The sequence below is a fragment of the Gorilla gorilla genome, chromosome X, assembly GCF_029281585.2.
Source record: "Gorilla gorilla gorilla isolate KB3781 chromosome X, NHGRI_mGorGor1-v2.1_pri, whole genome shotgun sequence".
Classification (NCBI taxonomy): Eukaryota; Metazoa; Chordata; class Mammalia; order Primates; family Hominidae; genus Gorilla; species Gorilla gorilla.
Genome location: NC_073247.2, coordinates 32,221,916 through 32,238,658, shown reverse-complemented (window position 1 = coordinate 32,238,658; position 16,743 = coordinate 32,221,916). Strand labels below are relative to the sequence as shown.

At 39.6% G+C, this 16,743-nt stretch overlaps 1 protein-coding gene across 2 annotated transcripts in view; it reads left to right on the top strand.

Moving 5' to 3' along the window:
* The window catches only part of SMPX (small muscle protein X-linked), a 52,382-nt gene that overhangs the window by 15,626 nt on the left and 20,013 nt on the right, over window positions 1-16,743 (top strand). The window contains exons 4-5 of one of the 2 annotated variants that reach the window (XM_055376377.2): window positions 4,899-5,047; window positions 8,839-15,676. In XM_055376377.2, coding sequence (XP_055232352.1) covers window positions 4,899-5,033 — 135 coding nt within the window. In that variant the 3' untranslated portion in view covers window positions 5,034-5,047; window positions 8,839-15,676. Of the gene's footprint in view, window positions 1-4,898; window positions 5,048-8,838; window positions 15,677-16,743 lie in introns of those variants that run through there. The other variant, XM_055376376.2, reaches the window with a different exon arrangement.

Sequence of the window (16,743 nt, the reverse complement as noted above, 5' to 3'; positions counted from 1 at the left end):
TTTTGAACATACAAGTTGGAAAAACCTGGCCCTGCCCTGCTTTTATGGTTACATAATCTCAAGTTCTGGTGCTGTTAACTTTGCCATCGAGTTAACTCATGATCATGAGGTCTCCAACTGGGATTTGGGCCAAGTATTTCAGAGTCTGTGTCTGCAAAATAGGATCACCTCCATTCCTCAGAGGGTCACTGCGAGGGCATGATATAATGGACATGGCATAGTCTAGTAAGTATTCCATAAACTATTTTTCATCAATTGATGTAATTATCCAATTTTCATGAAGCACTCCTGGGCCTATTGTTTTTGCATGTTGTAAGGAAAAGGCATGGGGAGGTAAAAGGGACCGCGGTGGAATTCTTCTATACCTTCATTTATCTGTAATTAGATTTTTCTTTGCTTCCTGTGCTTCCTCTTAAACTGTGTCTGTCACTACCATGGCAATCAGTCAGAAAGTAGTTTGACCCACTTTTCTCACTAAATTGACTGATGTAACAGCTGCTTTGGAGGCTCACATTTCATTTTCCACCTGTGGTACAGATGGCCCCTGGTTCTTCTTTGTCCAACTGGTACTTTCCTCCACACAAGTGTCTCAGGGGACTGGGGAAGCACTTTGCTCTCTCTTGCCTTGTATCTAATCTGATGGTTGCAGTGCATTCTAAAATAGACAAGAACTGATACAGCTTGGTGTGTGAACACCTACTTTATAATTAGCCACATATACAAATGGCCAACTAGTATTTTTCATAGGATGGAGGTAGTGATGTATCCACAAAGATACAAAGACCCCAGGGATGTTTCTGTTTTTTGTCTTTCTTCCTTTTTTTTTGTAACAACTTATTGTCCAACAGATGGAGTGTTTCTTGAACTGTACCATACCTTTCTCATAGAGCTCATTGGGCAGAAGGGTGGAGCTAGTGATGGTATTTCTTTACCATAAAAGCAGAAATAAACTCTCAGGATTTGTGGAGTCTTGGGGAGGGAGTGGGATCTAATGACTCAGTCTCTGGCCTTGACCTCAGATTAAGTTTCTTATGACGACAACATTGTGAGGGGAGTAATTAGACAGCTTGGCTTGGCCACAGGGTGGGTTAAGTAGGATTTTGTCAATTAGCTTCAGGCCCCAGCCACATTTTAAGGCATAGTTTGAATGGGAAAATAAAATTTGGATTTGAAATAACATATACATCCACACTTACTATCATTATCATCTAGTTTGCAAACTTGGAATTGCTTAATTTTGTAGACTTAAAATTCGTTCGTTGCCTAGCCTTGCGTGAGGATAATTACTGTATAGAGATCATAACATACCATCTTTGAACAAAACAGATCACCTCTATCACATTCAGGAGGTTCCCCATCTAAACTCAGAAGGACTTTTGATCCTGACACCCTCTCAGATGTGAAGAGGATGTTCCCCAGCAGGAAGCCAGAATGAGTCTTTGGCTGTCTGCCAAGGCCTGTGAGCACTGACCCTGTCTTTGGCCCACCTATGGTTTCTGGTAAGACCATTGCTCTGCTCACAGAGCTGGAGTACACCCCCTATCTGCTTGGCCCAGCCACAGATGGGCATGTGCCCAACACTGAGGCCTTACAGCCAAATGTTAATAAACAGGGCTGGTCTTTTGCGTAAGACAATCAGCTGCTTGCTTGATTTGAAGGGTATTGACAAGCCTCTACTAAGCTTCCCAAATCTCTCTTTTGACTGAAATACTATCATTATTAAGCCACAAAATAGCAGGTTGGGATTTTCTGTTAATTATTTCCCTCTCCACCTGGCTCCTTTACAAGATGCAAACATTTAATTCTGGTCTAGCCACTTCCCAGCTGTGTGGCCTTGGGGCAAGTTTCTTAGCCCTTCTGTGCCTGAGTCTTCTCAACTGTAAGACAGGGATGATAATAGTACCAGATTCCTATGGTTGAGGTGAGGATTAAATGAGTTAGTACATGTAACTTAGAACAGTTAACAGTGTGCCATTATTATTAAGTCTTTGGTGTTTGAGCATGAATGAGCAGGCCAGATTGTATTGTCCCACACAGGAGAGTTTAGGGAAAAACTCAGTAGGATATCTGGCAATAATGAGGGAGATGAAAGTGAGATCACTTGAATATGTTTCACTGTTTTGCCAAGTTTTACAAATACCCTGTGACCCCCAAGGGAAACATTTCCCTTCACAACAGCCATTCCTGAAACTGAGAATGCTGCTGTGGCTGATAAGCCTTCTTTTACACTCTCTTTATCTAAGCCAAAGAATGTCTTTCATGTCCCTTCTTCATTCAAATATCCACTTACAAAATTAAAAAAGGACATATTTATTAGCCAAATGGGGCCATCTGGAACCCTGTTTGTTTATGCCTTAACTTACTATAATTCTTACAATTACAAATTCATAAAATAAATGGAATCTGATTCTTGTTATGTTTTTAAAAGATGAGAGAAGTTTCATTTAAGAAAATGCACCATTAACCCCCTTCTTCCTGAGTCAATATCATGTCTAATTACTAAATATATTGAATTATAATTTCCCATTATATGTGACTTTACCAAATCAAGTGGTGAAAGTCTTATGTTGATAAATAAAAAAACACAATGCATTGAAGTTTTAATAACTAGAGAGGAAGGTGCCTATTAAATATTGTCATTAATCTGCAAATGCTCACTGCAAACATTTTTGCATATAAACATGTAAGTATAGACATTGGCTTTAATGTGTTAAATGTGCCAATATAGAACATTTTGATGTTACAAAGTCAGTAAATGTGACTTATCCAGGAACTTAACAGAAGGAATTGGAAACATTTTTCTCTTTCATGCTTCTTTATTAAGGTCTACCCACCTAACAGCCGTGGAAACATTTATAAGTGAGGAAACATTTTTCATTTCACCACTACACATATATAAAACACATACACGCACACACAGCACTTTATAGCCTTGTTAAAAAATTCTTTCTGAAAGCATAGCAAAGAACGTTTTGGAATATCTAGTCCTCCAAGTGGATGCCTTACAGTTTTAATTATTGCTTCTAAATCTACATTTATAAGTGATAAATGTGTGTGCATGACAAAAAACAGCTGATTCTAGGGCTCTGTACACTGACCCAGGGAAACAGTATTTTCCAGATATTTACAACAGGTATAGTCTACATTGAAATACTTTCTCATTTTGTTTGGGTGAAACGTTAGCTATTTCATCAGCACTGTACCAGATTTAAAGAAAATGACTGTAGGAAAAGCCATTAGCCCTTAGTAGAACAGCACCTCAATATTTTATGTCTACTCATCCCCTCCGATAAACAATTTAAAAACATTTCTATAAAGGACGTGACTACTAAGTAATTTGTTAGAGTTTGGGGAAGCTTGAATACTTTCTTCCTTTAGGTTCTAACCAATTTGAGAACTAGACATAGGATCCAGACAGGGATTAACACACACCATCAGCTTTAATACCCAAATGACAGTGCTGCTGGTGGGGGTTGAGGGTAAGGGTGGGGTGGAGGCGGGGCATAGGGCATAGGGCCCACCCTCTCTGGTGAGAGGCAAATATGCAATTACTTATTTCTTTTCCCGGGAACTGTATTGGTTCACCCAGTTGTTGGCCAAGCAGATGGAGATCTGCGCCAGTCTGTGTTAGTTTGGGTCCTTCAGGAAACTGACCCAAAGATACTTGCTGGGGAAAACACTTGTAAGGAAAAATGGGAGGGAGTTGCCTGAGGCTGGGAGGGAGAGAAGGATAGAGGGTTGGGTGGAAGCATCTCAGACTTCAGTGCCGTACTGAGGCAAGTTCTCCAGGTGAAGTCGCTCCGCAGAGGAGTCCCAAGTCTCCCAGGAATGGGCCCGCCTTAGAATTCCTGTCGCACTCAGTCATTGGCTACAAGCAGCCGTGGGAAGTGTGACTTCAGCGTGGTGATGGATGGCTGGATTTCAATGTGAAGCAGCTGGAGCCCTCATTCAATTATCCTCTCTGCAGTAAACTGATCCGAGAGGCGCGTTCTCAAGGCTGCCACGGTGATCAAATGTTCCTCCAACACCTTTCCCTGGGGCCACAGAGAACATATCCTCCCCTACCCACCACCTCTAGCAAATAGAAGGAATGGGCTAATAATCAACTTTTTTTTTTTCTGTATAAATGAGTTTCTGAAGTTCTCGGAGCCACACACAGCAACTGATGTTGTTTTATAGTTACCATTGTATGTGTGTTTGGTGTATGTACATAGAGGCATAGATTTTCATTATGGCACATTCTTGGGATTGATCCAAATAAACAACAGTCAACAAGTATGCGCGTGCACCTCTGTGACAGACACTGGAAATGCCACAAGAAAGGATAGGATGTGGGTCCTGCCCTAAAGTTGCAACAAAAATATAACATTCAATGATAGGAAATTTAAAATACTTCCCAAAGCAGGAGAGAGCTGGGCTTCCTCTGCCACTCTGTCTTGTCGTGCCCATATTCAAAAAGGTTTTGCTTACGTTTGTTTCAGTTTGTTTATGCATCCCATGCTTTAACATTGTACAAATCTTTGCTGTCAGGCATATTATAATTTTATGATTACAAATTAAAGTCAATCTTGTAAGATGCTTCTCTTGGAAACACAAATCCTTTGAACTAGTAGTAATTTTTGTTAGTTATCAGAAGTTGAACATACTCTAGTGTTTTCTAAGTTATGTGGAAATTACTTGTTTTCTTCTTCCAACTTTATTCCACACTTCACAACAAACTTTAGGAGATTTTATTGAAACTCTAAGGCTGTCTCAACAACACAAGGGACAGTCACTCTGCTAGAATCACACTTTGACATCATTGTTACTTTAATTTTTTTTTTTCTGGTTCATGCTTATGGCCCAAAGAGATCAAATGTGATTTTTGGTGAGTTGGATTTCTTCTCCTTGCTCTTCAGGGTGTTCCTCCCACCTCGGATGAGGAGAAGAAGCCAATTCCAGGAGCGAAGAAACTTCCAGGACCTGCAGTCAATCTATCGGAAATCCAGAATATTAAAAGTGAACTAAAATATGTCCCCAAAGCTGAACAGTAGTAGGAAGAAAAAAGGTGAGTGAAAAACTATCTTCTTTGTCTCAAAAAGGCCTCTGTAAAATGGTTTAAGGAAGCCTTCCACAGAAGAAATCTGGAATTCTACAAGAGTTCATTAAATACCAGGTGCCTTCAATTTAAGTCAGTATTTCTGGTGCAGTTTTCTGGTTAAGCCAAGTTTTTGGGCCTGTCTTATTCCATCACCAGTCATAGATCCATTGAAGATGTTAGCCTGCCATTCTCTTTCTGATCATCCTTCTTAGTTGTGGAAGGATGAAGTTGGGAGAGGAAAGATGCTTGGGAAAAGGCCTTGAGGTTTTCATCTTGAGGTCCAGGGAGCCCTCCCTCACTCCATGCTTCAGTTTCCTCACCCATGTATCACAAAAAGCAACAAACTATTCATGAGCTAGAGGATCAGAGGATCAAGGAACTGAACAAGTTTGGGAGTATAAAGAGGCAGAGACCCAGGAGTTCACTCCTTTAATCAAGTAACCCAGGTGTGTGTAAGGCAGACCAAGAGGATGCCATAATGACTCTAGGTGTGGATGAGGTTAAGGGTAGCTCAAGACTTGTATGCTGCCTTACAAGGCACTGCAAGCAGGGCTTGTGACCTTATTTTTATTTTAATTGCATCTGTTCAATAATGATCCCCTGGTGAGGGTTCAGACAACCCTCCACCTGGCTCCTGTGGACTGGTATGGGAATTCTGCCAGCAGGGGAGTGTGGAATTGGCCCAAGTCATCACTGTTTCTCCTAGGAGACCCTGGGAGCAAATCTACCCTTTTCCAACATTACTAAGCCCACAATGTACAATCTATTCCATTTCTTAAGCAGAAATTTAAGTCTAGAGGAGAGGAATCTGTATTAGGAACATAAAACAGGTTTTATCTGGTTGATTGTCCATTCATTCATTTGGTCACTCACCCATTCATTCAATCAATATTTATTGAGTGTTCACTACATGCTGCACACTAGAAACATTTATTCATCACTTACCATGAGCAAGATACTGTGTGAAGAGCATTATGTCCATTGTTTCTTTTAAGCCTCATGATGCTCAATTATTGTTCTCATTTTTGAGATGAGTCTTAGAGAGACTGAGTTTCCCCATCTATCATGTATTCTAAAAATGGAGTCTGCCTTCAGAGTTAGTGCTATCACCTACTTGTTATATTGCTTCAATCCCTTCCTCCCACCACACCTTACAGATGGATTGCATGCTTTCTGTTGGTGTTGGGGTGAAATCTTCTGACTGGATGGCAGAGGCAAGCAGTGGGGCGGATAGGGCCCCGCTGTGTCTTCTCCTCTAGACAGAATGAGGAACAGAATGTTCTGTCAGACAGTCCAGTGCATTGTGGCAGTGTTATTTGTGTTACACTTACACTGACTTACTAGGATGTTTGCAAGTTAGTTCAGCCGAAAATATTTTATAGTTAGAGAAAGAAAGGAGCCGTTTTGACTTAAAATAAAACAATAGTATCTGGTGTTTTCAGCACAGTTACATAAAAGAACACAGGAGTAAGAGTAAAACAGAGTGGATCTATGACCATAGACTGAATCCCAGGAACCTGGATGGGGACAAATTGATGTGAGCAGGAACTAACCTGACATGTGGCTACATGCACTTGTTGCTACTGATGACAGAATGGAACAAATTGATGACTGAGTATCACACTCAGTCCTGCTTGTGTTGCCAAGTTGAGATGAAATCTTTCAATATGGTAGGGATGAAGCTTCAGAACTTCCTTGTTAGAAAGCCTGGAGAGGGGAACTTAACTTTTTGTAATATTTATTATCATCACCCAACCAAGGCTGTTCAGTTGGACACATGAATTTTTAATGCAAACTTTAAAGGTTTTTACTTTTATGAAAACCATGTTGACCTAAATTTAACCTCAGTTCCAGTTCCAGAAGAATTTGGTTTTGAAGATTCAGAGGAATGCGGTTTTAAAATGAGCTTAGAGAGGATCTTGCAGTGTTACTCAGCAGTGGGGTTGATTCAGTAGCCTTGGCTGTGTGATTACAGGGAACAAGGAAGAATAACAACTCAATCAAATATTGAAAATGTACCAGAATATCCAGAACACATTTTTGTTACTTTATTTTCTCAGAGAAGACTTTAATGATTCTTCTCTCCTTAACAAATTCTAATGTAAAACCACTCAGAGAGACCTATTTTTCCTTATTCTTAGAGTAATGTGAAAATCTAAGTTGTCAGGGTAATTGATCTGAATTCCAAATGAGTACAGTCATTGTTTTAAGCCAAGGAATGATCTTTACTTTTTGTAGCAAGCTGTTTTGCTTTTGACTTATTTTTCTCCTGCAGATATTTTGAGATTTCGAGACTTCAGTAGTCATAGTCTGTGGTCGCAGAAGGAGAACATTTCTTAACATTGATAGATTCAGTGAACTCATAAGCGGTAAATACCCTGGACCAGCCATCACTTAACCCTTCACTGGTTGGATTGATTTTTTTTCTTCTTGGGTCACCACTTTGTCACCCACCCTCACCCTGTGTTGTCCAGTTATTTGATCAAACAGATCATTGTTTGAAGATTGAATAAGTCCATCATGTCCATAGTGTCAAACACAGTGAAAACCACAAGGCGCAAGGTCCACATAATATTATAACTATTACAGTACTTTAGACACATAAGACAGGTTAGCATATCATTCTAGCCAAGATCAGTGCCTCCTTTTATGTGGGATTTCAGATTCTTTCCATGCCATGTGTCATGGATAGAATTGTTCACAGAAATCAATTAAAAACATTACAGAACAAGAATCAGAAAGGCCAGTGACTACCCCGTTGGGCACCAGAAATCATGGCTTATGGAAAAGGAGTGGGGGCCTAGACCCAAACCGGAACCAGACCAGGCAATATAGAGACAGCACATACCAAGTCAAAGCCAAAAGACACAGGAGTGTCCCAAATGGGGCCCCAGTCCAGGCTGGAACTGGCATGGTACAGGGAAGGTATGATGTTCAGCCACATAAATTTTGGAATCCTCCTGGCTGTGATTTAAGGTAGCCAGATGGTGACTTAAGAAAGTCCAAGAACCAGATGAAGAGGCAGGACCAGTGGCAAAATCTAGAAACCAGGTGTCCTCCAATACTTCCAATCCTGCTTGTTTGCTGCATTATCAAGAATCCTGCAGGGCCACTATCAGAAACCACTGTCAGCTTGTTTGCTTACAGTTGTAGCAGATACCACCTCAGGCTTCATGGACAAAGGTCTGGGGAACCTGCAGAACCGCTCTGGGCTGGTGTTCAAACAGACTTTGTGTCCATTTCTGTTTGCTCCCGACCCTTAGATCAGAGCATAGGTACTCAGTAAAGAACCCTTAAAACTAGCTTCTATACCATGGGTACTTTCTTCTTTCTGTAGTAAAATGTATAGATATAAAACTTGGTCCCTGCTCTCAGGATACTTAAGTCTTGATGGAAAGATAAAATACTTCAAAAGGTAGCTAACAATTCAAGAATTAGATAGCAGCTTAATTATTAAAGATATCCCAAGGCTGTTTATGACCCACTAACAACTAGGCAGCAGAGATAATGTCATGACTTTTGAGGGGCTAAGGTATGATTTGGGGTCAGGGATAATTTCAAAGAGGCAGTGGGAATGGAATGGTTTAAACAGAGGCTCAGAGATCACCTCTGGACAAATGGAGTGTCCACGATATCATTAATAATTAGACCAGTCTAGTGAGACCAAAGAGTTCCTCTAGGCACTACGTCTTAAACTTTTGGAGCATAACAAAATAAAACCCCACAGCCTGCCTACACCATCTCATCTCTTTTTCCAGTGGTAAAAGAACTCAGTGATATCAAAGAATTGAAGAGGAACAAAATAAGTATCAAAGTGGTAATGACGCATCAATTACAAGAAAAAGAAATGATTAGCAAAGGTAAAACCTAAGAATAATTCTACAATGATGCTAATGAGCACCGAGAAAGTCGCAATTGAAAGCCTTGGAACTGATGAAGCTCTAAAAAGAAATTCTCCTTCTGAAGTTTCAAGAATCCCTTCTGTCTGTGTTGGACATTGCAGCATGGCCACATGTGTGGCAGTCAGACTTCATGATTGTATACTAAACTAAGGTTTTAGAAAAATGCAAAATTTTAGTGATTCTTGATAGCTCACTTAGTAGGTTTTGGTTGTGTATAGAAGTGAGAATCTATGGAATTAATCCCCATTCATCATTAGGAACTGAAGAAAGCACTTGTGTTTTTGTATCGAGAAGTCTTTTGAGGTCAACCAGTGGGCCTTGGACCATACTTTGAGAAACACTGCTGTAGGGCAGTAAATGAGAGTAAGTTGGAATGATCTGCAGTTCCTTTGTACCCATACACAGCCTCATAATCTCAAGTTAGTCTCTATCTCATACCCCACATCAGCTAGCCAGCCCTGATTTTGGATTTTGTAGATTTGAAAAGAATCTTTATAATGCCCTGTTGGGGGAGGTGTGCCCTTATCTTAGTCTGCTCGGGCCACTATAACAAAATACCATAGACTGGGTAGCTAAAACAGCAGACATTTATTTCTCACCATTCTGGAGCTGAAAGTCAGAGATGAGGATGTCAGTATTGTTGGGTTTTGGTGAGGGTTCTCTTCCTGGCTTGCAGATGGCCATATTCTTGCTGTGTCCTTTGATGTCTCTTCCTCTTCTTATAAGGGTGCTAATTCTATCATGGGGACCCCACACTCATGACCTCATCTAAACCTAATTACCTCTCAAAGGCCCCACCTCCTAATATTATCACATTGAGGATTAAGGCTTCAACATATGAATTTGGGGGAGGGACACAAACATGCAGTCCATAAGAGTCCTCTTCCTCCAGCACTCTGCCCCATCCCTAGCATCTTCTGTTTATCCTGTCAGAAACTTACTGAATTGTAATGTATTGGTTTTCTTGTTTACATCTTTCTTATGATGCTATCGCATAGCTCCTTTAAAGGCTGCAATTCACATGATACATATTAGGCACACAGGGCAAGTCTGGAGGATGTTGCCGGTGCCCTGACCACAGCAAGTCTGGGATCACTTAGAAATGTAGACATTCCAAGTCCTTGTAATCTTAGGGAGCTTACCACTTTAAAAGAAAGACTAGCTTCTCTCAAAAGGTCCGTAGTTAACATTGTTGACCAAAATCAGTAATGGGCCCAGAAATTTGACTTTAATTAATTGATTGTATTCCTCTGGGAAACTAAAAAATTAAGGAAAATGTCAAGTTTGTCTCATATTCCTCAAAAGAGGAGAAAGACGTGTAAACCAGAAGAAAACTTAGTATTCAAGAATTCTTTGGCTTTATTTTTCAAATAACATCCACGTCTAGATAAGACATATTTACCAACCTGTCATCCAGAGAGTTGTCATCTCTGATAGGGGAGAACATAAGGCGCTCATTACTCTTAAATGTTAAACATGCATCACCATCATTCCTACTGATTCAAGGGCTAATTCTGAGAGTGTTGGAAGAAGGGCAAATTGATATACCCAGATAATTGATTAAAAAGTGCATTTAGTACATAACAACAGACCCCCAAAACACATGAAGCAAAAACCAACAGAAATGAAGGAAGAAACAGACAATCTAATGATAATAATTGGGGAATTCAATATCCCATTTTCCATAATGTCTAGAATAACTAGACAAAAGATCAACAAGGAAATATAAGACAAGAACAACACCATAAACTAACTAGACCTAATATATATATATATAATGTGTATATACACACATATACACACAAATGTGTATATATACACATATACACATATACACATATACACATTAATGTGTATATGTACATATACACATATACACATATACACATTAATGTGTATATGTACATATACACATATACACATATACACATTAATGTGTATATGTACATATACACATATACACATATACACATTAATGTGTATATGTACATATACACATATACACATATACACATTAATGTGTATATGTACATATACACATATACACATTAATGTGTATATGTACATATACACATATACACATTAATGTGTATATGTACATATACACATATACACATATACCCATTAATGTGTATATATACACATATACCCATTAATGTGTATATATACACATATACCCATTAATGTATATATATACACAATGTGTATATATACACATATACACATATACACAATGTATATATACACATATACACATATACACAATGTGTACATATACACATATACACATTAATGTGTACATATACACACACATTAATGTGTACATATACACACACACACGTGTATATACATTCTATATGTATATATACATATACACATTCTCTATACATATATGTGTGTATATATATTATATATATAGTGTGTGGATATGTATATATACCCACATATAAAACACTGCCCAACAACAGCAGAGTACATGTGTACACATTCTTCTCAAGTGTACATGGAACATTGTCCAGGACAGACCATATGTTAGGCCATGAAATAAGTCTCAAATTTAAAAGGATTGAAATCATACAAAGTATGTTCTATGACCATAATGGAATGAAATTAGAAATCAATAACAGAAGGAAGTTTGGGAAATTCACAACTTGTGGAACTTAAACAACATGCTTCTAAATAACCAATGAGTCAAAGAAGAAATCACAAGGTACATTTAAAAATATTAATACTTTGAGGCGAATGAAAACAAAAATACAGCATACCCAAATTTATAAGATGCAATGAAAGCAGTACTTAGAGGAAAGTTTACACTTATAAATGACTATATTAAAAAAGATCTCAAATCCCATAACCAACCAATCAAATCAATATTAGCACCTATTCCATATTTGGGAAACATGCCCTTTATCATCTTATAGTAAACTTATGAGTAAATTGATTCATGAATGGAAATATCATTCCTTTCAAATGGTAAGGAATAATAAATGTAATAAATCTATTTGTATAAACACTATAACAATGTAACAGAGACTGGGAAATAAAAAATGATTGCCCAGTAGATCACCATATTAGCAAAATACTGACTTTGGTATTTCCCCTTCTAGTCTTTTCCTCTGGGTTTACTTCTGGGATGCAATACAACCAAGTTGCTAACAATATGTTGATCTGGGGTTGTGAAGACTTGGTCTCATTTCCTTCTACGTTTGCAACTTTGCGCTCTATGCCTCTATTTTCTTGTTTGATAAAAGCAGAAAATGGCACCTCTCTCAATCAGTAGTTGTGAAGGGTTAGGGAGATGTATTTTTAAAAGTATCTCCAGGCACAGTACCTGGGATGGGTCATTACTCAGTAAATAGGAACTGGTTCTTATATATTTTTCTTATATAGCATCATTTGTAGCACTTGTATAGTTTTGTATCTTGCTTTTTCCACTTTACATTTTATCACAAGATTAGTTTTCATGTTGCTTTGCAGCCTTCAGAATTAGGATGATTTATTTCTCATAGTCTTTGACTTATCATGATTTCATAACCTTTTCCTTTTGCCAGAAGACAGAGGACTGATTTATTGTTTCACATAGAACTAGACTTAAAAACACTTCTCCAAATGTCTCCTCTGTGGTTTGTGGAAATTTTTTGTCCTCATTTTTGAAATGTTCCCTGCTTTGACCCAATTACAGAGCTCTATTCACTTTCTCTGAAGGAAATGGTTTTATGCTGATATTTTTCATTCTCTAGTGAAGCCACATTTCTTTTGATTTGTGATGCTCTTTTTAAATTTTTCCTGATCTTCACTTGGTTAGGATAAAGACAGGTTCTGCAGTGATTCTGAACTGTATCAAGGTCTTGTTCATTTGTTTTCCTGGCTGGCAAAACTCTTGTTTTAGACCCTGGTTACAGTCTGTGTGGGTGTAGAGGACTTGAGAGTGAACGCAAGAAGACTTTGAGTTGATTGTGGCAGTTGCTTTAAGAGCCTCTCAACAGTAAACACACAGAAGCTACCTGTGTAGTTTCTATTAAAACAGAGATTTGGAGGGTCTAGTGTGTGAATTATCAGGAAGAAATTGGAATTGGTGCGAGAGCTTTTAGGGAGTAGACTTGAGACCAGAGAAGCACATTTGCTTCAGCCAGCTTGGTGGAAAGCAGAGGTGACTCCGAACCCAATTCTGTTGATCTTCCTATACTGGCACACACATCTCCATGGGCCAAAAGACAGTTACACCTGGCACCTGTTCTACTCTCAATGTAATGGAACTCATTACTCTATCTCATTTGTTCTCAATGGGGGGAGGGTGTGGATTTTTCCTCCCAGGGGACATTTGGCAATGTCTGCACACAGTTTGAATTGTCACAACTAGGGGTGGGCTGCTACTGTCCTCTAGTGAGGAGAGGCCAGGGATGCTATTAAACATCCCACAATGCCAAGGATGGCCTCCTGCAACAAAGAATGATCCAGCCCCAAATGTCAGTACTGCTGAGAGTGAGTAACCCTGATTTACCTGCTTGAAAGGTTGATGTTAGGTCCAGCTTGCTGCGGACTTTTCTTTCCAAGCAATCAATGCATTGCATGTCACAGAAATTAAGACAGTAATAAAAAGAGTAAAGTAATTAATTGCCAATATTTATAATCTCTTCACAGTAATTAAGACTTAGGAATGAAGCACTCTTAAATATGATTCTTGTCAATTGCCAGATTAAACATATTTATGGTATATGGTCTATGTGGAATTGCCTCAAACCCAACTATTTTTATAGGTTATTTTTTCATCTCAAATGTATCAGAAAGCAGATTATCTCAGCAGCTCATCAAGTCTTCTAAAGTATTAACATTAAGCATTAGTAGTCACCAGCATCAATATCAATGTCATCATTTTTATTGTCATCATGAACATTCCCATTTATTATATGCTTGTGATATGCCTGGTACCATATTTTGCACCTCACATGCATTATTTCATTCATTCCTTGTGCTGACTGCATGGGGTATTACTACAATGCTCATTTTGTTTATGGGAGAGTGAAGGCTAAGACAGCTTATGCAACTTGACCGAGGTCACCCAGATTGTAAGTCACAGAGGTAAGGTGCAAACCATCATCTGTCACACTAAACAGCCAGTCCTTTTAATCACTATCACCCACTGCATTCTTAAAAAATGTTCTTTTAGTTATAGTCTTTGCAAATAATATTTCACCATGTTGGGTCAGTGCAAAGCAAGCAAAGACTAAAGAGACTGCAGAAACTGTCACTGTCACAAAGACGAACACTGAAACATAACCCTGGCATGTTGGTTGATGTGTTCCTTTGTTTGCTCATTTGTTTATTCATTCACATATTCATTCTTTTAGTTAGTCAGCATTTACTAAACACAAAAGATGCACCAGGTGCTGAGTATATCAGGCATTAGGGATTCAAATATGCCAGAGCATCTACCCTGGTTCACAGTTTAATGGGCAAAACATTGCATGGAAGCACAAATAATTTGCTCTTTTTAAGGATTTTGACAAAAAGGAAGAGTTAATGCCCATAAACATCAGAGAAAGTATGAGAGAGAGAGAGAGAGAGAGAGAGAGAGAGAGAGAGAGAGAGAGAAAGGAGGGGAAGGGAGAGGAGGGGAAAGGAGAGGAGAGGAGACAGAAAAACACCGATTATGGCAGTGCTGGGGATGACATGGACTTTGCCCAGTGCTGACAAAACTGCAGCAGAGCAATACCAGACCGCTGCAGAGCCCACCTGCCTTTGCTCCGGAGATGAGCAAGGGCTTGTCAGGAGTCTCTGTGTCATTCATGGTGCAGCAGTCTCCGACCCATGAAGCCTTTTCGCTCATTCCCTCTCACGCTGTGTGCAGCCCACGCAGAAAACTGGGGAAGTGAATTCCAGGCTGTCTAATCAGGGTTGGCTGCATCGTGACAATGCTGCTCATTTTAACTCCCTGCACATGCTGTGGCATTTGAGAAGGGGAAGGAATCACGAGGAGCAAATCAAGACTTGCAAATTTAACTTGTACTCCCTTACCACTGCTCCCTGCCTGTGAACTGATCATTCCACACCCTCTAGTCTAGGACTTTATGCAGATGGCAGGGGGGTGGCTGGTTTAATCCGAGGCAGGGTCAGTCAATTGGCTTCTCACTGAGGGAAATTTCTATTAAGCAGTCGACAGATTGGAGTCTCTTTCGTCCAGGCAGGTGGCACAAAGGTTGCTCAGAACAATTCATCTGGACTGCTGGATAAACAGCCAAAAGCAAGCGTGTCCTATTGCCAGAAAGTCATTGGATGCCTTCTATAGGAAGGACAGTGGCACTTCCTTCCACCCTAGAAGATAGTGGCACTTCCTTCCACCTGTCACCGATGTAATAGAATCCTTAACAAGTAATACATATTTTACTGCCTAGCTCTTACCTGATCCCCCAATTTTGGATACAGATGATAAGAATCATGGCTGCATTTTAGTTTCAGAGGCAGCAATTAATTCCTGAAAACTACCCCAACAGGTTTATTAAATTCTGAGTGTTCAATCATCCATCTATTCAGACTGTTTTCATTGCCTGATCATTTTGTACATGGGCTAGTTGGAATTTACCTTGGCCAAATTAACCTTCTTCTTCATAATGCAAATTGACAGCATGAATTGGATTTGAGTGGGAAGGATTAAAGTGCTCGGATAAATTCACTCATTTATGAAATGAACATCTATTCACTGTTTCAGGCACTACTATGTTAGAAATAGGTGATACAAGACAACATCCCTCAAGGGACTCACAGTCTAGTTGGGTAAGGATGTGAGAGGGGATATTAGCACATAGTGGTTGCAGCAGGAATGAAGAAGAAATGAGAAGGCACAGCCTTTGAATACAGGTGACAAAGAAAGAGTCTAGACAGGATGTTGGAAAACGGTTATCCCACTGAAAGAAATGTGGAAGAGAGGTGATTCAAGTATAGGTTTATACCCTGGCTTTGCTATTCCCTTGTCTTGTGATTTTATATAATTGCTCTGCCTCAGTTTCTTCATCTGAAAAATGAGAAAAATACCTAACTCCCAGAGGCAATTCTGCTGTCCACCCTGAGGAATATTTAGCAATGTTTGAAGACATTTTTGATTGTCACACCTCAGGGTGGGTACTCTTGGCATTCAGGGGCTTGAGACCAGGGATGGTACTAAACACCCTACAACACACAGGACAGTTCCCACAACAGGCACCGATAGTTCCAGGGCTGAGAAGCACTGAATCACATAGTGTGTATATCTAAAGTTCTGCATACCATGGGAGCTATTACAAACTACAAAATGTTACCATTAGAATGAACTTAATTTAAGATCCCCTATCTATTAGCAGTGAGTCCCAGGAGCAATGGAATCAAGGTCAATACCAGTCTAAAATCCCAGTGTCCTATTTTCCAGTTTTGTGTTCCTACTTTATAGGAAAGACAAACAGTTTTCATTTTGAGTGTTGTGTCTGTTTCATCGGTACTGACTGCTGAGAAGGGTTGGGAATCTGAGTTCTGCGAGAAGTGGGGCGATCATAGCAGAGTGGGCTGTGGCTGTGTCAGGTGGCATGGACAGGCTTTCTGCGCACATTTGCCCACCTTACAGCAGCCACTGGACACTGGATGTGCTGGAAAGAGTGGGACACACCCGTCCTCCACTTGCAGCTCTGGCACGTAGTAATTCAGTGACCTTGGGCAACTTCCTGACCACTCTGAGCCACATCTATAAATAGGAATAATAATGTAAGTCTCGAGAAGGCACCATAAAGATAGTGA